At 40.5% G+C, this 21,596-nt stretch overlaps 3 protein-coding genes across 14 annotated transcripts in view; 2 read left to right on the top strand and 1 right to left on the bottom strand.

The window, feature by feature from the left end:
- The window catches only part of ANKRD28 (ankyrin repeat domain 28), a 121,608-nt gene extending 116,622 nt beyond the window's left edge, over positions 1–4,986 (top strand). For all 4 annotated transcript variants that reach the window (XM_085051035.1, XM_085051036.1, XM_085051034.1 and 1 more), the window contains one exon: positions 281–4,986. In XM_085051035.1, the coding sequence (XP_084907161.1) occupies positions 281–567 (287 nt within the window). In that variant the 3' untranslated portion in view covers positions 568–4,986. The remainder of the gene's footprint in view (positions 1–280) is intronic.
- Positions 4,987–6,643: 1,657 nt separating this feature from the next.
- On the bottom strand, positions 6,644–19,836 carry BTD (biotinidase). 7 transcript variants are annotated; one of them, XR_014849792.1, is made up of 5 exons: positions 19,416–19,652; positions 14,445–14,679; positions 12,847–12,996; positions 10,007–11,425; positions 6,644–8,071 (listed from the first exon to the last, which is right to left on the bottom strand). XR_014849792.1 is itself a non-coding variant. In XM_085051028.1 (4 exons), exons 2-4 carry the CDS (start codon positions 14,673–14,675, stop codon positions 10,241–10,243), a joined length of 1,566 nt encoding a protein of 521 aa, XP_084907154.1. In that variant the 5' UTR covers positions 14,676–14,679; positions 19,757–19,836; the 3' UTR covers positions 9,960–10,240. The 7 variants fall into 7 exon arrangements, 5 of the variants coding, with proteins under 5 accessions (XP_084907154.1, XP_084907151.1, XP_084907153.1 ...); XR_014849793.1 differs by having other exon boundaries at positions 6,644–7,942; XM_085051028.1 differs by lacking the exons at positions 6,644–8,071; positions 19,416–19,652 and adding an exon at positions 19,757–19,836 and having other exon boundaries at positions 9,960–11,425.
- Positions 11,336–21,596, top strand: part of HACL1 (2-hydroxyacyl-CoA lyase 1) — a 29,483-nt gene continuing 19,222 nt past the window's right edge. Inside the window, exons 1-2 of one of the 3 annotated variants that reach the window (XM_085051032.1) lie at positions 11,336–11,471; positions 20,444–20,548. In XM_085051032.1, the coding sequence (XP_084907158.1) occupies positions 20,456–20,548 (93 nt within the window). In that variant the 5' untranslated portion in view covers positions 11,336–11,471; positions 20,444–20,455. Of the gene's footprint in view, positions 11,472–19,205; positions 19,338–19,879; positions 20,156–20,443; positions 20,549–21,596 lie in introns of those variants that run through there. The other 2 variants (XM_085051030.1, XM_085051031.1) reach the window with 2 other exon arrangements.

Below are 21,596 nucleotides of genomic sequence, written 5' to 3'. Positions count from 1 at the left end.
TTCCAGATCTGGGCTTTTCTCATTTGCCTAGAGTGTCTGGCTGTACTTAACATAACAATTACGTCTTTGTTGCAAAGCCCATTAACTTCAAGATTGTTATTTGTAACCAGAAGTTTAAAAATACTAATTGATAATGCATTTATTTCATTTTTTTATTTTTTAAACAGTGCGGAACTAAGCAATGTAAAATACTTTGGCAGCTGAAAGATTGTATGGTCTTGGAGAAATTTATACATTGTCTTTATTTTAAATGAGGGTTTTGTCTTCTCTCAATTTCTAGGTTACACGCCGGCTTTGGCCTGCGCGCCCAACAAGGACGTGGCTGATTGCCTGGCGCTCATCCTGGCCACCATGATGCCTGTTTCATCGAGCAGCACATTGCCCTCCCTCACCTTCAATGCCATTAATCATTACACCAACACCTCAAAAACTGTCACCTTCGATTCCTTGCCAATCATGAGGAGTGACCACAGCTCCTATTGTACTTTCAACAACATTGGCAGGGAAGGTGGCTACCCCTACACAGAAGAAGATGAGCTCAATGACTCAGATTCTGAGACCTATTAGAAGACACTTTTTGTAGGTCTGAGTGAACCCTCACGCTGGAAGGTCAGACTTGTGCTGTCAGAAAGCTGTTGCTGTTTGAATACAGAAAGAGGACACACCTTTGAGAAGATGTTTTTTATTGTGGTTGCATATAAAAAAAAATCTGTGAGACTCTAGGAAGATTTTTAAGAGCATATTTTGCAGAAGAAGCATAAATTCTTGAATAAGTACTTGGAATCCATGGCAAAAAAAAAATAAAGAATGTCAAAACTGTTTTATTTAACTGTATTCTACCATTCTGTTCCTGGTGCCAGAAGTAATTCCTGCAGATTGGGCACCCAACTTGGTGCAGATGAACAACACTATTGTACAACACAAAAGATGCCAGATTCAAATACTCTCAATAAACCTAAAACCATTTTGAAGGCAATAAATGAGTTTGGTACAGTAGGCATTGTTTGTGCTGCAAATTGCCAAAGGACCAAATAACTTAAAGATTTTTTTAATTAAATACGTTTTTGTGAAAACTGGAATAGGTTATTTGAGAAGTTATTTCAACCAAACCTTAATTACTTCTGGAAAAGAAGCTTAGATTTGGGTTTAAATGTTGATTTTTATTTTTTTTTAATCATCTGAAAGCCTTCCGACACTATTAAATGTACCATGAAAGAAAGCAGATGTACTTTTAAGTTTTATTTTCTTTTTCTTTTAGGTGAAATGAAAATGCTCTGTCATACTTTTATAATACTAAAATTAAACCAGCTAACAAGGTGAAGTCAGGGTGAAAAATGTACAGTGTAATAAACAAGGGAAGGAGGGGGTGGGAGATGTGGGAGGGAAGAAGTAATTGTTGCACAGTTACAGATTTTTTTTTAACTTTTGAGTTTTGGATTTAATTTTTCCTAATTTAAAAATACACGAGTAACTTGGAAACTATGAAACTGCATAAAAAATTGAATTGAAATGTCTTGATAACCCTGTTGTGACTGAGAGTTCTTTTCAGTAATTTATCTACTTCCTTACATCATAAATTTGTACGTAAGATTAAAATTGTATATCCCTGTCACCTTTTTTTTTTTGTTAATCCCAGATTTACAAAGGGGGGAGGGAGGAGGGGAGGTGAATTAAAAAGTATATTTCCCTATTAGAGAAAAAAGTACAGTGTCTGGTCTGTGGGAAGAGCTGTGTATCTTTGTTGTGCTCCATTTAGAAAATAAACAGCAGAAACAGGTCCCTGTAATGTAGTTCAGACTTGCCCAAATTTTTTTTTTTATTTATAACAGACTACTGTGGTTTTTTTTTTTTAATTGCCTGAAGAATGAAAAACTGACATAAGTAAGCTGAAGTTTTGTCTGTTAAATATGAATTTACTTTATTTGGCTCTGCTTTAACTATAACTGTTACTTTTCAAGTGAATTTGTTTATGTACATGCAAGGAATCCTTGCATGTCCCGGCAAAGTACAAATAAATTACTACAAACTGATTCCAATTTCATTTTTATCCTTTTTTTGTATTGTGAAACTGGAAATCTTTGATATTGTAAATTAACAGCTGCTTTTCTGAACATAGTGTGGAAACATGGGACAATATTTTGATCTATTTGATAATTTTGTGGGGTTTTTGAAGAATTAATGAGCATGTACATAGAAATAGTGACTGCTTGAATACTGTATTTACCTGCACTCTTTCAGTACTTCAAGATTCCTGTATATTTTACAGAGTATAATAAAACCCAAATGTGAGTTCTACTAATGAATAATTTATTTGTATGTACTAAGAATTAATGACAAAGTTTCTTATCGAACTGTTGGAATTTATAACATCTACTTCACGAAGGCTTTTGCCAGCATTTTAATTCTAAAGTGAAGGTGAGCTACTTAAAGTAATTTTAAATATTACATTACTTCATTATTCCTTTAGGCTTCCTTATAAATATTGCTTTCTTAACCATTTGTGCCTGTGTTCATTGCTTATCTATGAGCAGAGTTAGAGAACTTCAGGGAGGTTGTGATTTCTGTGCTCTCTTCCCTCTGAATCTCTCACATATGAGGCTCTGTGGGAGTGATGCTCATGCCTCAGCCAGGCACACAGGCAGCACTCAAAAGATCCATGTTGGCCCATTTTGGGATTCACTGCAACCATTTCCATTCAAAGGCTGAAGCAACATGGACCCATTTTTTCCAAAAAAGCTTGTGGGAAACCTGATGAGAACACCAAGTCGTGTTATTTAAAAGGTAACAGCTGCATGTGTCTGCTCATGAAACCATCTGATGTTGATTCAAAAGCACTGTGAAAAGATGGTATTAATAGGCATTTATTATCTATGCTGACCTCTGTCTGACTTCAAGATGACCTGTTATCTCTGTGTGGTGTCTGTAGCTGTAGGGCTCAGATAATAGCTGGGGACATTCCTGTCTTACTGGAAAAATTGCCGTGCAGTGGAGATTGAGCTGTTCATGTCCACTGTGTGCCTGGGTGACAGAGGAGGAAAAGCTCAGATGGTACTGGTTTGTTTAAAAGTTAAAGATTTGGGTATGGAATACAGGCACATGCAGAAAACAGTGCTGTTGGACATGTTTGTTTCCTTATGTCAATCAGAAGTTGTGCCTTTCTTTCATTTGATTGCTACTCACCTCTTGAGGAAGAAAACTTTCTCACTACATTAAACTGCATTATTTTAAGTTAGCGTTCATGAACTTTTTTGAGCTAAATATCTGTCTTTTCTAATTACGAATTCTGAAGTCTATTTAGGAATTCAGAGTTGACATGACTTTTGTATCTCATCTATCTCATAATTTCAGTTTATTCAGTGAGGCTGTACATTACAATTTGCATGTATTTGTTTTTAAAAAAAACCCAAAACTCTATTACTACCTGTCTGTATGGGTAGGACAGTAATTGTGCCTTTTAAGTGATAATTGCTTCTATTATTATAATATGGTCTAATTCCAAAAATGGAACATGATTTGTTTAAAGACCATGCTACTGTGCTCAGAGACCACTTTCTTAATCAGAGGTCAAGGAACAGCAGGTTCCTTGTTTCTGAAAAGCAAATCATGTTGATGGTGGCTGGTGAGGGTTTAAAAAAAGATGTTCATACCTCGGAGGCCTGTTCATTTCCAGAAAATTATGTTGGAACTTCCATTTTTCTAGAATAAATCCTCCTGATTTTCTACAGATGAATATGGCACAGTTATTCTTACAGCCTTCATCCAAACAATCTCTTGGATTTTCACCAAGGGAGAGCAGTGAGCCTTGGCTGGACTACTGAAGCAATGTATTAGAATAAAAGAAACCCTTTTTGTCCTGGGGAAAAAAAATCAAATGGACTTAGGGAATGAGGACAGCTGGCTCTGCTCAGCTTTCTGTGTACTCTGACTTCTGGGATGTTTTATGGGTTTTCCGTTCTCAGGATAAATGTTCTGCAGGAGAAAATGCCAAGTCAGTATTAACCTCATAGGTTGAGCTGCTACTTTTAGAGTGTCATGTTGTGGTACAAATGCTGGATGCTGATAAGATGAAGAATCAGTCTGTCTCCCCCTAAGAGTGATCCTACTGCAATCGAGGAGGTTTTTCTTGTAATTCCTTATAAAATCTTGACTTCTGTGTCCTGCTTTGTATTTCCTCCTGTAACTTTTTATCACCATTCCATTCTTAGATGTGTCCAAAATGGTTGTGTAAACGTATGTGGAACAGTCAGAGCTTTCATTATAGGCTCTTTTTAAACTTTGGTTGGAATCATTTGGGGGTTTTTTCTGGTCATTTATTTTGTTTAAAATTCTGACTTGTCTGCGTTTTGGCTACCAGGCTAAAGAATTAACAAATGTTTGGTTGAAAAAAATGTTAATATGTAAAAATTAATACTTCAAAGTTTTGCTCCTTTTAACCTCTACACAAGTTTGGTCCTTTTAACCTCTAAAGATCCCAATGCTGTTACCTAAACTGTAGGGAAGATGACTAAAAAGGAGCATGAGATAATGTTTACAGATTATCCAACCCAATTAATTCTGGTTTTGAGAAGAATTAGCCTTCCTGTCTTGCCCAGAGATTATGCCCATTTAAAGACTGCAACTATTGTTGTAATCCAGAATAATATGCTCTATTTATATCTACTTTACAAAAAAAAGAAGAGACTGTTCATTAAATGCAGTTGTTTGGGGATGACACAAGTTTGTGGGAAACTCAGCTCCTCTGCAGCAAAAAAACAGAAGGGTGGTGACTTTTCTATTGTTGATCCTGCAGTAACTGGGTGAGAGGATCAGCATGTAGAAGGATGGGAAGTGACAGTGAATACTGCCCAAAGAACTGGTTAGCATTTACTTGTGACAAGTTGGTCACAATCAGAGAACATTTTTAACACTGCCAGATGTCTGCAGGGAGCCCATACTACTCAATTCCATGTTTGGGTCAGTGAAGTTCACATTTTACAACACTGAAATCTAAATAAAAAGGGTAAGTGTTTATGAAAACAGCAGTTCTGGAGAACTGGAGGTCGTGCTCTTTGGCTGTGTGTACCACAGGGCAGGTGAGGGAGATCCATGGGCTTCCCTGGCTACAACTTCGGGAGCAGCAGGAGGACCTTCTCCATCTCCCTCAGCTTTGCACTGCTGATGGTATGTATCCACAAAAGAAATGCCATCACACTTCTGGTTAAAAAGCACTGATTCCTGCTGACAGTGATTTCTGATAATCCAGTCCTGCTGGAATCAGACTAGCTAACTGTTGGAGAGAAGGGCCTTTATTAATCTCTTAATAAGTAGTTTAAACTTTTAACACAACTTCTATAGGTTGGAATCCAAATTTGGTAAAATTGATATTAATAGCTATTAATAGCTAATTGATATTGATAGTTTAAGAACTTAAATACTTACAGAAAAGTAAGTATTTAAGTTCTTAAACTTGGTCAAGCCAATTCATACAAATCCTTAAATCCAAGATTGGTAGTTACTGCTTCTTGCTGTAATCTCAGTTGTGATGATTTCCTTGTAATCCTCTTTAATACGCTGCAGAAGCTGGCAGGACAGTAGGAGAAGAATTCTAATTGGGATGGGAAACATTCCTTGTATATAAATGTGTAGCTGTGACTCTGATTTGGGCAAGATAAACGTTTGTAAAGCATGGGTCTTCAAACTTTAGAGACTGAAACCTGAGTTAAGTGCTCTTGGGAGTGTGGTGTGCTTCTTGGTGTGGTCATGCGCCGGGCCAGGAGTTGGACTTCAATGATCTTTGTGGGTTCTTTCCAATCATATTCTACAAAATGACAAGAGACACAGCACAGGCCTGTTAGCTGACAGCATTGGCTTTTTTGCTTTTTCTGGAGTCCTTTTCTCACTGTAATATCTGTATGTTTTCAAATGTTAAGTGCAAAGGTTATCACTGTGCATTAATTTTAAATGGTGAAACAACTGGCTATTCTTAAGAAACTATCCTGTTACTGTATTTTTGAGGATCTATAAGCCTTATTACAAAAATCCCTTTGTTTTACTGCTTAACAGGAGAAGGAAATGCCTGGCTGGACATTGTGAATGTCACCCAGGCTTTCAGTCTGATCTGTGTTCCCTCTGAGACCTACTGGAGAAAAACTGTCTGAAATGGCAGCCTTAGAAAGAGCATTTTGTTCAGTTGTTCAGCCATCTAGAGCCCAGCAAGATCACAAGAATGTTTTGGCTTCCTTTCTCTGGGGAAGATTAGTTACAGATGTGATTAAAATTTTCAAATTCTACAATTCATCTCACAACTGAACTTTCCTGACAGGGGAAGAAGACTGTCCCTGCTTGCAGGACTTGAAGATTTCTTGCAGTTCTTTCCAACCTGGTATCCCAGTCTCTTTAGCATTGTATTTGTCTTCAAATAAAGCAGTATTTAAATTATCCATGCTTCCCTGGTGTGCTGTGTTATTTTACATTAGGATAAATTGATCTCCCTCCATTCCATGCTGTTGGGCAATTTTCAGGCTGAGGCTGAGAAAGAGATCTTGCAGTTTCCCCCCATGTAACTGTAAACATAGTTGAATAATAGAGAACCTAAAGAGCCTTTCAAGCTCGTTTCACATTGACAGTGTCACTAAATATTTAAAGAGGAAAAAAACACCTTACATTCTTTCTTTTTTTAATTAAAATTGCAACAGAAGCAGCCAGAACTCCTGCTGTTCAGGTTTACAACAGAACCAAACAAAACCTGCTTTCCAGCCTTGTCAAATGACAGACATGCAGATTTTTTCTCCTCAGTGTACCTTTCAGACTTAGTTCTGAAAGCTTAAGGCTCAGGTGTTCTATGTTAAAAGAAGAGATTAGATAGCTTAAATAGTTTTAAAGCAAAATCTAGTGATCCTGTATCTTGTCATGTATTTTCTGTCCCTTGTCAGACTGTTACTCAAGCTGTCTGCACAGTTTTCTTAAAATCTTAAAAACCTTCTGTATCTATTACAGTTTTAATGAATTCAGCCTTTCTAATCTCTTCTACCAAAAGTTTGTTTCATCTGCTGTCTCTGACTTCTGGCTTGTGTTGCTACACCTGCTCTCCTGGGGTAGGGAGGAAGGTGATCACAGTGACTCTGGAGTATTTCCATTGCTGTTGACTATTAAAAACTTGATGGAATGATAATTTGGCTCAGCCTGTGAATATTTGGGGTTTTCATTTCACTGGCTGAGATCATAAAGAGTTTATGCCCAGCTGGGCATTGTGAAGGTCTGAACAGGTTGTACCAGTGTGTCACCTCAGACTCTTACCATGCCTCTTGATAGCTTAACTCCAAGTTCCTGTTTTCCATCTGTTCCTTTGATGTGCTTTCTGATGTTTCTCTCACTGTGAGGAGAGTGACACTGTGACATCCACTTGGAAAAATCTCTGTGAATCCTGAAGCAACAGATCTCTTATGAGGAACCTCCCAACCCCTCTGACTCCTGTGCTGTTACCCATACCTGGATAGTTTCTCTGGCTGTCTTTCCCTTCCCAGGAGCAGTGTCAAGGCCCTTTAAAGACACCACTCCCTGCTGTTTCAGAGAGGAAATTTCTTCGGTGCCATTACAAATTCCCAAGTCTTGATTTCACTTTGGTCCACAGATCAAGTCGTTTAAAGCTCCTCTCGATTTCAGTGGTACTTCCCATATATCCTTGTGTCCTGGTTTGGTTTTTATCCACTCAGACAGGGATGGCTCAGGAAGCTTTAATAAAACTGTTCATATCCATTAGGTGATAGGCTGCATTATAGTATGTTAACAGCATGAATATCAGCCTTGCTGAAGGCTTCTCATGCCTCCTCAGTACATGGTAAGTAGCTTCAGTCACAAGACTACAGGGCTGTTTGGGAACAGGGCAGAGCTGGGATTGCTGCTCCAGGACACACTTCCAAAAGCCACTGATGTGTGCTGCTATCAGAGGTTACTGCTGGTCACCCTGTGTCAGAACAGACACATCTGTTGTAACTCAAAGATCTGGGTGGGAGGGGTGAGTAGATTCTTACTGGTAATCCATTGTGTCTAGTACTGCCTCTTCAACCTTTCCCAGTGTCTCTGCTGAAGGCAGCTGTTTTGGGTGAAGAGAACAAGCTGTGAGAACTCTAATACTTAATGCCTGCTCTTCTCAGGGAGGAGACAGAGGAATGTGTCTCATGCAAACTCCAATAAGGCCAAAAGGTCTTGTTCTAATAATCTTAACACATCCAGAGTTAGAATAGCTCTTTGGGACACACTTTGCAAGTATTTTACAGATAAATACTTCTTTCTTTAAGCATAGCAAATATGTGTAGTGCTATTTATTTGTTTAGCCTAACTTACTGTGATAATGGTTGGCTTTGGAACTTAATCCTAAAGAGTATTTTAGTGCATGAAGCTGCATGTTTTTCAGCCTCCAAAGCAGAGGGTCTTGAGTGCTGGAATCTCCAGTTGTTCACTGTTCCACTCTGTGGTACCAGAAGCAGAAGCATCAACAAGCAAATTCTTATCTGTTCTACCCTGTATGTCCTGGAATCGTGCAGTATTCAGCAAGAACACGGTATGGGTGCCAAAGAATTGATGATCTTTAATAACCCTGTGGTGGTATGGCCTACTTTTATAGCAGCAACTTAATGCCTAATGAGATACAGACATTCCCCTCTCCATATTTCTGTCCAATATATGCTGCAGGATAAACAAACCTGGTGTGCTGCTGAATCAAAGTGGTGCTCGACAAGGGCCTGACTCACAGTGATACAGACTGGAGAAGGAAGGTTTGACAGAGCCCAAGATCTTCCACAATTATACATTAATTCTGTGTAAATACCTCAGAAACGCTAAGGTAGAAATTCAGCAATTTTTTGGTTGTTTTACTTTCTGAAACCAGAAAGAAAGTTCATTCAAAGGAGGAGCTGATTGAGCACCTTTCAGGACACATCCCTGTAGCTGTGGTGGTTTGAGTTTGAGCCAACTCAGACCACCAAAACAGTGGGAGACTCCCAGCTCTCCTGTCTCTTGTGCTTTGCTCCTCTCAGCCTGACTAACAGTCAGAGCAGCTGGAACACAAGCACTCACCAAAGGAACAGTTGTGTTCATTCCATTACTCAACAGCTATTACCCAGATGAAGTTGTAGCAGCCAATAAGACCACATAAAATTATAATGCTTGAGAATACATTAACTTGTCTGAATTTAGCCCCACATTAATAACCTTTGAATATTCTCATCCCAGCTTCTTCGCTGCAGTAGAACTTTAAGTGCTATTGCACTCAATCTGGTTATTGCTCTGGAAAGAATGGTGTGTTTTACTCACTCAGCAGCACAAATCTGCCATCTGGCACATGAAGCATTGATGCAAAATCCTTGCTGTCCCACAGCTTATTATGTGCTTTTCATAACTCCTCTTGAATAAATTCTTGAATGATGTGTAAGATGTCTTAAAGTCAAAACAGCCTTAAAATGACTTCTCTTTTAAATAGGGGAAGTTAAAGTACTCAAACAATACATAACATGGCCACTGGTATTCATTGCTGATGTTTTCTTTAAATATAATTTCTTGTGAAATGTGTCTTATTGCAGTCTAGTTTTTCACAGTCATTTGATATCCTGTTCCCCAGATTAGCTATTCTGTAGATGTTTACAACAGTAACATTTAGACACTCTTAAATGTGTATGAGAAAACTCAAGAGTTTTGTAACAGGATTACAGATATCTGAGTGGCCAGTCAATGGTAGTGATTTCATCCAGGAGGTTTTGACTCTAAGAAAAAAACAATCATGGCAGCCTAACCAGAAATCAGAACCTCAGCCCATAAAAGCTATATGTATGTGTATCTACATGGCTTTTTGCATGTTGTGCACAATATTTGTTTCTTCTTTCCCTTTCTTTTACTTTTTTTTCTTGCAATAGTTTTCCATTCAATTCATTTCCATACTCCCAGCCAGGACCCCAAAAACCAAAGGATTAAATTAAAGGAACAAATTCAGTTTAATGGAGAAGTGTTATTTTCCTGGTATAAAACAAATCACCAGATCACAGCAAGCCTTTGTCTCTGCAAGGCAGTTCTTTCACTCCTGGAGGGACATAAGATAGCATGGTACAGACTGTACTTAAGGCCATTATTTCACATGTGGGACCTAATCAGACAGTGATGGGACAAACACACCTGAACCTCTAGGAAATATGGATGTTCAACAACTTCTCTTAAGATACATACTCTGAACATAAGTGCAGTTGTTTTGTGACTCAGTCAAATAGATATGCTAGTCCTTTTCATACCACCGTCCATAGAGAGCAGCTGTCAGGAGGCCAGAAGATGTTCTATTTTTGCTTATGAAATAGTGGTTGTTTTTCCAGCCCATGTGATCAGCAAAGTCCAAGGTAATACCAGATGTCAGAAGCAGAGGAAAGATGTAAGGGGTGCTCATATTTCCCCATAGCTGGAAATCTATCAGAGCAGTGGCATCTGTGACCTCCTGTCCACAAGTGCTAAAGCTGAGACCACCACACTTCACTAAGGCACAGGCCTGGACATAGTATGTGCCATGCACTGTATGGAGCCCATCAAAAACTCCCAAAGCATATAATTCATCAGTTAAAACAGCTCTCTCATAATTTAAGTAACAACAAAGGGTATTGGCACAGACCTGCAGCTCTCCTTTTTCCCCCCATACAGGAACAAATGTGAAGTTGTCATACATCATTTCTGCATAAAATGAGGGAGGTGACTGTTCATTTCCTTTTTCAGATACTCTGCCAGGAGTCTCTTCTTGCTCTTTAAAGCAAACTTCATCATCCAGTGAGGTGCTTGTAGAAGTCCTGCATGAGTCATGTAAGGTCCCTCTAAATCTTTCATTACTCTCTAAATTGGTTTTATAATCTGTAGTAATTACAGGAATTTCTGCTACTATGAGCTTGCCACCATAACTTTCCATGTTGTGGTAGATGAATGATTTGACTGGAGTATATATGCCACTCCCTGTCATGCCCAAGGTAGGGTGGTGGATGTTGGCTGCTAAAATATTGACATTGAAAGCTGTTGCAAAAGCTTGTTGAAACTCTACAGCAGACAAGAGTGGGAGCTGGTTCATCCAGGCAGTTGGATAAACAATTTGCTTCAAATTGTATTGACTGATGAGGTTCACTGCAGGCTCAAAAAAGAGTATATCAAAGCAAGTGAACATGCCAAACTTGCCAGCAAAAGGGGTGTCAAAGAATGAGTAGTCTGGCTCTGGAGGGGTATCAAAAGCATACTCGAAGTACAGGTTGTGTTTGCGATATGTGGCCAGCAGAGTTCCGTCAGCATCAAATGCCACATTGGTGTTGAACTGATACCTCCCGTCGGCTGGGCACTGAGGATCTGTGTGATTACACGGCTGCTTAGTGCCTAAGTTGGCCACAAGGAATATCTTGTTCTTCAGAGCCATGCAGCTCAGGCGCTGAACAACCTGGAGAACAGTGCGGAGAAATGGGAGCACCTCAGAACACGGTGGAGTAAGTTTTGCTTAATCTATGACTTTATTAAATACTTTCCCAAGTATTATTTTCAACTGTGTTCAAAAATGTGTTCACAATTGAACATATTTGAGAATATCCATAAAATCTAAAAGCACTGATGATTTCATGACAGTAGCTTTGTAGGCAGAAAAAGTTTTCAGATGTTAAATTTAAAACAGCTCTGAAAAAAAATTGTCTGAGTTTTATTTTCTGAGGAAGGAAGTAAATAAATCTATTTCAAGGGTGTTAATTTTTAGAAACTTGTGACTTGTAGGAGCACCAATGGCTTTAAAACACCGTAAATCAACTGAAAGCTTTGCCAAGGCAGCACAACTGATGTGTGTGCCTTTAAAACAGCAAATGTCTAATAATGATCATCTGCACCTGGACATTTTTACCATAAATTTTTAAAAAGCAATTACTAGCTACAACTTAGAGAAGCAGAGATGGAAATGCATAGACTTTGCATAGTTACAGAAAAGAAATAGAAAAAGTTGCAGTGCATGGTATTACTGAGATATTTCTTCCATACTACAGAGTGCTGTACCAAAAACTGACATTAGTGCAATCTCCAAACAGCATCTGAATGGAAAACTAAGTTCTTGCTTGCTTGGCCATGATCATTGTTAACAAAGATTCATAGGCCAAAATAAATAATTGTTTACAACTGTGATTCATGTTAGCACACAAATTCTTCTTAGTAGGTACATGCATGATTTCTTTCATTATATTGAGTTCTGTAATAAGAATTAACAGTCTGAATTTACCAAGCATGGTTATTTTCAGTTCAGGTCCAGAACTGAACAATGAAAATTCAGTGTCTGTCAGAACAGTCTGTCCAGAACAGTCAATGAAAATATTATTTCTGTTAACACCCAAGTCACATCTTACATAATCAAGCTTGGTCCGTGTCAAGCTGTGACTTCTATGACATTGTAGCAGGTAATCATGTTACTTACACTGATCATTTGACACAAGATTGCTGAGTCAGAATGCTATGATGTCATTAAGTCATTAAACCTGAGTAATGAGAATGAACCAAAAGGGAAGATTCTACTGTGTTGTTTTATGTAAAACAATGTTGTTCAAACTAAAATCACAGACAGTGTATCTTAAGAGAGCAATTACCATTTCAGAGATTGGGGAGAAGCAGGTGACAAATCCAGATGGCTCATACACAACTAATCTCCTTGCATGTATGGATCTGAGCCCTCTGCTCATAGCCTGAGCATCCATGAAAACAGAATCTGGTTCTGAGTTGTTAATAATCTTGCTTACTTCCCTAAGCAAACCAATTGGAGCTATTTCCCACATGGAGCACAAATATAGCATTCAGTTATCCCACCCCTGCAGGCATCACTCCTATGTTTACCTCTGTGTCATTGAACAAATAAGGCTCTCTGCAGGGATTCCACTTCCCAGAGTGTGAATGCAGAACAAAATCCAAGTAAGGGTAAATGGAGCTTCTGGTGAAATTGAAGCCATGGATTCCATCTTCAGGAAAAACAATGATCTGTGCCCCCTGTATGTGTAGGAAAAGCAAAGAAAAATAGGGGATTTCATGAGTAAAAAGAGCTAAAGAAAATTAAGAATAACCCAATTATGTTTAGCCAATAATGTAGCTTAAAGGTATCTTTTTCTTTGACTTCACAGTAGCTGTAACTATGTAGCAGATGTGTAATTTTGTGTATTTAAAAAATTATTTAACCTGCCACATACCTTTATCTTGAAAAATAATGCATTTGACATTATTTTAAGGGCATGCTAATAAGAGCATACTGCATCCAATTTCTTACCCGAGCTATTCTCCCATCACATAAGTCATGAGAATGTCATCATTCAGGTTAAGGACTGAAGCTGTTAAAACGTGTCTTAATTTTTTATAAGAATTATGCTATTTGCAGATAAACTTTGTCAAAGGTGCAGCATCACTTAGTTAATTATGTAAATAGGGTTTGACAGAGTATTGGGAGTGTTGATTTCAGGAACAGCTTGACTGTGGAAGCAGGGCACAGGCTGGTAGAAATGTAGCCATGCCAGAGGCTATCCCTGAAGTTCAGGGAGATCTGAACTGTTCCTAAAAATGAAGTGGATTCTTCTTAAATCAGACACAGCACCAGTCACTCAAGTTCCTGTTAGTTTTCAAAAGTCAGCTCAAATGTGTTATCTATACTATGGCTTTGGGATAATTTATGTCTTGGGTGCAGAGCTGCATAAAAATTACTATTATGCTTCTGCCCAATCATTTGAACTTCTCAAAATCGTATTTTCAAATTACAGAAAAATAGTAATTATTCTTTCCCAGAACAACAGATCCGTGAAAATTGCAAGTCAATTCTTCTCTGTGTAGGACCATTGTAACAATTGCTTCCTCTGACTAGAACCAACTTAGGGTTTTCTTGGGAGGAGAGGAAAGAGGGCTGTGCATAAGAACAGCTGGAAATTCTAGTCTCTCTCCTCTAAATATATTTAGAGAACCATTCCATGGTGGGCAGAAGAAACAAATGGAAAACTTTAGTTCCACAAAGTTGTTAAAGGTGGAACATTAATTTTCAAAGCACTTGACTTCCTTAGTTTTTAGAAACATTATGAAATTTCTATTGAGAGCACTGGAATAAAACCAAACCCCAGACAGCTGCCAGTAAGACAATCTTTCAAGGAAACCCTTTCATTTAAGAAAACAGAAAGGATCTAAGCACTCAGACCAAAATAGAAAATTAATTTCCCTATACCAAATAACTCTAGCTGAGTTTTTCCAAGCTTGGAATAACCCAAGTCAGGCGGGATGCTAATTGGCCTGATTCCTTTTCAGAGCTGCTGGCAGGTCAGATTGTCTGGGAACCCAGACCGTAGTTATGTATATAAATATGGCTTTAGTTGCCTGGGAACACAAATGTGAAGGATTATCTTCAAATAGCACTTCCTCTACATATACCAGGGCACACACAACTGCTCCAAGCTGGGCTGTACCTGTCTGGCAGCAGCCAGAACTTGCTGTTCATAGACATCAAGGTTCCTGCCCATGAGCTCCAGCGCAGAGCGTCGATCCACCAGCGCCGCCGGGTTGGGGCTCAGGATGGACTCGTGCTCATACACCGCAGCAACGTAGTGCCCCTCCCTCCTCACTCCTCCTGAGACTACTTGATAGAAGAGAAAGCAGATGGGCAGCTTCCAGCACAGAGCCACCATGGTGATTGCCATAAACCTAGAGAAAAAAACCCCAAACGGGTGGGGTGGGGGGAGCTTGAGCAAAGGGTCATGCCAGGAATTTAAATTTATGATTAAGTGCGGATGGTAGCTAAGGCTCTCAGCAGTGTGGTGTTTTTAGGTTCCTGAATGACCAATGCATATTGTTTCTAAACCTTAAATCCATCTACACTGCTGCTTTAAATAACTGTGTCCTGTTCAAAAGCGTTTTAGCTTCATATATAGATCTACTGATCTTCTTGCTTGGTTTCTCTTTACAATTAACATTCATTTATAGATTATTTCACCATATATCAAAACAGCTTTGGGAAAAGTTAAAAGCAGCTCACGAATTTGCAGTTCCTCCCCCATTTGATGATGGGGGATGTATTTAAAAGTAGCATTTCTGAAAATTACTTGGAGACTGTATTTAGTAGTCAAGCAGAAATAGAACTTTTTTTTCTACACTGAAACAGATAACTGCCAAAAGAATTATACTACACACTACTTCTGCATCTATCTATCTATCTATCATCTATCCATCTATCTTTCTATCATGAAAATGACTCTCCTAATGTATTACTGATCCACTGTATTTCAACTCTATAGGCAAATATTTCTCCTACAGTGCAGCTTTTTGAACATTTATTAAAATGTTGAGTGCAATTCAGATCTGCATTCCTCCCATACAATGCAGATCAGTAAGGTTAAAAATGTTTCCATAGTAGTAACAATAAATCAAAAATCCATACAAAATTGAGAAAATTTGTATTACTGAAGTTTTCTTGGAAAAAAAATTAAGAATTACTGAGTCTGGAAGGCTGGGCCACTCTCTGCAATATGGGCTCCCCATGTAAACTTTTGTCTTCCCAAGTTAGGAAAGGCCTTAGAACAAGAACTGCCACAGTCAATGGCTGTGCAACACTTCAGAAAGACTATAGAAATGCCTTTTTATTCAGAATTATTCTCACAACCTGAGAATTCTGTATTTGTCACCACAGTGTCACTAGTATCACTAAGGAATTAAGTCTTGAGTATCAGTGAAGTTGGAAGAGCGTGCTATATATTGACAGCTGTATGTTGAGTTACTGATTTTTTAATTGTATTTGCCCTCTGGGACTTGTATCCAAGAAAAAGACAATGTTCCAAAACACTCTTAGTGCCCTTCAGTAATCCACAACTCCCTGAATTTTTCCAAAGCAAATACAGACAGACGCATGAAGAATCTTCTCTAGGCCCCACTAGGAATTCACCAGGAAAAAAATATCAAGTCTAAACTAATCACAATCTTGTTTTTATTCATGCTATATTAAATGCAGTTTTGTACCTAAACAAAACATGTCTATGACAAGTTAACTGAAAATATCTCTTTGCTTGAATTCCAGGATGAAAAGCAACTAATAACAATCCTTAATACTGCCTTTTTTTTCCCCTAAACACTAACTGTTTAGTACCTAAAAATGAACAAATGGAAAGAGCACTTAGTAAGTACTCTCTTAGCTTAAGGCACTTGTTTTCTTCTATGAGCTCTACATGCTATTTGCAACATTGGTTTGATAGCAGCAGAATCCCATGTAGGACAGCAAAATCATAACCTTAGTGCCCATAGTAGGCAGAGGAATTGTTTGCTCAATCAAAAAGTCTTAAAATTAATAATAACACTTCTAGGGGTACAGAAGTAACTTAGCTATTCAATGCTGTTAAGATCAACTACATGTTCATATTTTCCTGAGCTTTAATTAGCCAATATGTCCATAAATACATGCCTTCAAGGGTAAATTTATTTAAAGCATGATAAAAACAGAATAAACCCATGCCCTCTGTAATCAGATGGATTAAAGATACTGCATGTACATAAACAGTTTTGCAAAGTGATGTTTGACAAGCTACCCTTGCTATTCTGCATATTGAGGAAAAGATTCAGTACTTATGGGGAGTGATTTAGCAATGCACATATCAAGAATACAGGGGCCTCCTTGTCCTGTGCAGCTCAGCTTTGCAAATGAAATGCCAAAGCACAAGTGAAGATATAAAGTAGTAGCAGGGGAAGGGGAAGGAACTTCAGGGGTGGAAAACCTCTCACAGTTAAGGAACGTACCGAAAATAAACAAGCTGTGTCGCACTTCACTGACAAAATATTCTTTTCTATTTCTTGTCACCCCTTCAGAGCCAAAATGCCTATTTAGGACAGGAATGGGTTCTAGTCAGCTGCTCCTTAATAAAGTTGTCAGCTAAGATGCAATTAGAATTCATCACTGCTAGTGATGGAAAAAGTTGGAGAGTTTCAGATCATGAGATTGCATTGCTATGCATTAGAAAAACTGCTTTTTTTTAAAGCCAAACACACTAACAGAAAAAAAATAACAGATAATGAGTTTCTACAAAACATTGTATTTTACAAACATGCTTGGAGAGCTCTTATTTTTCTACCACATTTCATTTCCTGGTGGTCAGAAACTCAAAAGGACTAACCTGAATCTTTTACTCATTTAGACGCACAAGAGGTTTAGCACTGAACATTCAACTACATAATCCCATCTGGCTGAAGCTGGGCCAACTAAAATAACTAAAATAATTTCTCTGAGTCCTACGCTGGGTTGTGATTACTGCTAGTCCTACAGATGATGGCTGAGAATTTGTGTGAGTGCTCCCTAAAGCCTTTCCCCTGTTTGACAGCTTTAACAACAGGACTCTGCTGTTTCATGGATTGCTTCAAATACAGAAAGCTTTGACAAGCCCCAGGGCTGGGCTTGGGTATAAAAACTTAAACTTTCCAGCCAAAATAAGGATATCAAAAGGGTTTACTCAGCCCTTAGGCTGTTGAGATTCCAAATATGTCTCTGCCACATTCTGGATGTTTTTACTACTGGAAAGTGCTACACCATCCCAAAAGTCCTTTCCTTGAAGAGAAGTTAATTCGCTTAGAATCTACAGAAATGTCACCTCACCTGAACCATGACTTTAAATTTTCATGACCTGAAGTGCTTTATAATTTTATCTCTTTTTATGTCCCTTTCTTGTGATTTATGTGGTCTTTTGCCTGACAGACAGGCTTCAGGAAGATCATGTCACCCAAATATAAATATTTCATAGCAGTATTACTATCATGCAGTCACAATATTCCAGTTACAGTTCCATACAAAGTGTAAAAAAACTGGTTTGAGTTTGGATGCCAAGTTTTCCCCTCAGACACACTGCAGACTGTTTTCCTATTCAGCTTTTCATAACCATCTAATCTCAGTATGTTGAAAAGTAAAGCACCCAGGCTTTTCAACAACTTTGCAAACTTTGTCACCTCTCACACCTGGACGTACACACAGAGAAAAGCAACACATACTCTCCTCCTTTGCACTTCTACACTCAGAAGAATCCAACAGACCACAAAATAACAGAGGTAGCACAGCACCAGTCTGGGTCCTCCTAAGTGGTTAATAGTAAATGCATGTTAAGCTATGCCTAACATATAGCACAGTAACATAAATAAGAAGTAACGTAATAGCAACATAAATAGTAATAAGCAATAATAGTACCATAGACAGTAATGACTACTGGGCAAATATTCAATTGGCTATGAAAAAATAGTCTTTCTTAGGTTGAATGATATCCATGGATTGAGATGTTGCTGCCATTCTACTATGTCTTATACAGCACATTACAAAAATACGTAAAATATAGTGAAATTTAAGCGTTTTTTCCTACTGATCCCTCCTGTCTACTGGTATTATTTGCTGCATTATATTACAGTATTTTACTATATAGATTTTGTGAAGGTTTTTTGTTATTTACGTCATCTGTGTTTCGTTATCTGTGGTTTTTGCTGTGTGGCGAGTGAGGGCGAACGGCACGCTGCTATCATCAGCGGCTTGCCCGGACACGCCGCAGCGTGGGGCAGGGATGTGGTGTCACCTGTGTCACTTCAGCGTGGGGCAGGGATGTGGTGTCACCTGTGTCACTTCAGCGTGGGGCAGGGAGGTGTTGTCACCTGCGTCACTTCAGCGACACGTGCCGGCACGGCAGCGCCGGAGAGAGGGGCTGGTGCCATCCTTCAGCTGGGACTTTGGGGGCGTATCTCGCACTGCTCTGGCGCTTCTCCAGCTGAGCGCCGCCGTCTGGCACCGGCACCTCACACATACCCCTGCACTTTGCCCGCTCCGTGTTCGTCACCTCTGACCAGCGCCACAAAACCGGAGCGCTCGGGGGCGGCTGCCTCAGGCACCCGCGCGGTCCTGCGGCTCACGGGGGCCATGGCGGCCGCGGCCGGGCCGGCTGCATCCCGGGCCGGCTGCATGCCGGGCGGGCCGCACGCTGCCCCCGCTGCTCGCTCCGCGCTCCGCCCGGCCCCAGGCCCAAGCTCCGCCACCCTGCCTCCCCACACGTACCCCTCACCTCACGCCGGAGGGCAGGCGCCCCAGCCTCTGATTGGCTGCCTGCTCTGGCCAATAGGGAGCTGTTCCGGTCTCCGCCCCGCGCCGCCCGCCAGCAGGGTGAGGGGTGTGTACCCTCGTGCCCGCCCCCTCCGCCGTCTGATTGGCCGAGCCGCCTGTCAGTCAGAGCGCGCGCCCTTCGGCCGGGGGTCCCGGCGCGGCCCGATCCCGGCGGGGCTGGGGCGGCGGGGCCGGCATGGAGGACGAGGCGGTCAGCGGGGCGCAGCTCATCGCCCAGGCCCTCAGGGCGCAAGTAAGAGCGCGGGGGCGGGCACCGGCAGCCTGCGGGCCACACAGCCTGCAGCGAGCGAGCGTGCGCGGCTGGACTCACCCCGACTGCCGCTGGCGCTCTCCCGGGGCCGGACGGGAAGGGCTCGCCCCGCCGCTTCGTGGGAGGAGGGAGAGAGGAAGGGAGGGCCCGCCGAGCAGCCCCGCCAGCGGCGCGGTCCCGGTGCCGCCGGGGCAGCCGTGAGCTGCTGACCTCGGGGCGGCGCTCCCCAGGCCGGCACTGAATGCTCTTCTTCTGGCCAGCCTGCCCCATTCCCGAGCCTGCCCCATTCCCGAGCCTGCCCCATCCCCGATCGTTCCCCATCCCCGATCGTGCCCCATCCCCGAGCCTGCCCCGTCCCCGATCGTGCCCCATCCCCGAGCCTGCCCCGTCCCCGAGCTCACCCGGTGCCCCCGTTACCACCAAGCAATGCCGGCAGCCCTCTATAGCTCTCGCCGTGGCAGCTGGATGTGCCTCCTGCGCCTCGTTTGCAGTGACGAAAACTGTGTTGCCACTGAACTCGAGATGCTGCTGACCTGGCACGGTCTGGAGAGAGGACTTTGTATTTGGCCTGTGAAACATGGAAAAGTAGTTCAGTTGTAATCAAGATAAGCGTAATCTTCTTTATCTCTGTGTTTCTGTGGGCACCGTGCTATACCAACCATTTCTTGGGCCCTTTTTGGCACTAGTTTTCTGTGAAAGTGTAAAAACACAAGATGGCATGAGATGTTTTCATTGTAGAGGAAGCTGACATACTGAGAAACAGCAAAGTGCCATAGCAGAGATGTCCTCAGTAAGAACTGGTAATAAGAAAACACTAAACACACGTTGACTGAGGGACTGAAACATTGTCCCACTACTTATAGATCCCCAAAATCCAGAGCTTTCACAACCACAGAGGGCTAAGCTGCAAACACCAGCTGATCCCAGCTCTGTATGTTTCCACAGTGATCTCTGAGCTTCTACTTGATTATATATGTTGTTACATTTTAGTTTTAGACTGCTTGTGTAGTTAACGTGTTTGGTGTGTGCTTATTAAAGCTATCTTTTGGGGAAAAAAATCTGATTTTTTCCAACATTTTTCTTTATAGAATATTGAATACATGTTTGGCATTGTTGGCATTCCAGTCACTGAAATTGCAATTGCAGCCCAGGCCATTGGAATAAAATATGTGGGAATGAGAAACGAACAAGCTGTAAGTATATATCTGTAGTGGGAGCAACCCTTTCCTTAGCTGTTTTACAATGGAATGAAGCCCATTTAAAAGTTCTCTTACTAGAAAGAATGTGGTCTCTGAATGTTCCTTTAAAGAGCCTGTACAGAAGCAGCCACTGTCACTTTGGAATAATGGAGAGCATTGCTGTGCTGGGTTGAGTGTCTCTTTGTGCCCTTCTTTCCCACTTCCATTTTAAAGTGGCCTCTCCAAAGGGAATTGCATCTTCCTTCTTTTAAAAATGCCATTCTTTGATAAGGGAGCAAGGATAGGAAAAAAAGAAAGAAAGAATTTAAAGAGAGGATGTGATCAAGAACAAAAAAATGATCAAATTTATCTCCTTCCAGTGATACATTGTCAGATTTTATCTGCCAGGTTTTGGTTTTGAGATGCTCATCCAGGGCTTACTGTTTTTCTGTAGCTTTCTGCACGCTTTCCAATATTCTTATTTCATAAATTTTTTTTACTATTTTCTTTTACTGATGTCTTCCATTCCAAATTGGGATACTATTGTCATTCTCACTCCAGTTGGTAGTATTTTAATTATTTTTGGGACTTTATTACCTACCTACCTTTTTACTTTTTTTGCTTGTCCTTGCAGTGTTCTTGAGTGCCCAAAGAAGAATGTTTTCCCGTTGATTCATAAACTTGTTCTGACAATTTAAATAATTATAATTTTTTTCCTTAACTGCATTTTAAAAGCTCATCAAACAGGAAACCATTGCAAGTAATAATGCTTCAGAGTGCTAAAAATCAAACATGAGCATACATTTAGACTCTTCTTATTTATTTATATTTCAACTTTGTTGTGTAAGTATCAGAAATTAGAGTTAAACTCCTCAGCATTTGGTGTTGTGCTGCTAGTTCTGCTTTTGTTTGGTCTTCCACAGCAGTAACCCTTTGATCTCAGTAGTTTCTTGGGGGGTCTGAAGCTGAAGATAATAACCTTGGGTTTATACCTCATTTTCAAGGGTTGCTGCACAAAATGGGTAGATGACTGCCAGCTCTTGAGCTGGTGGCAGACAGACCA

This window comes from Lichenostomus cassidix, chromosome 2 (assembly GCF_008360975.1).
Source record: "Lichenostomus cassidix isolate B80296 chromosome 2, HeHo_3.0, whole genome shotgun sequence".
Taxonomy (NCBI): Eukaryota; Metazoa; Chordata; class Aves; order Passeriformes; family Meliphagidae; genus Lichenostomus; species Lichenostomus cassidix.
This window is presented reverse-complemented; position numbering and strand designations above follow the sequence as displayed.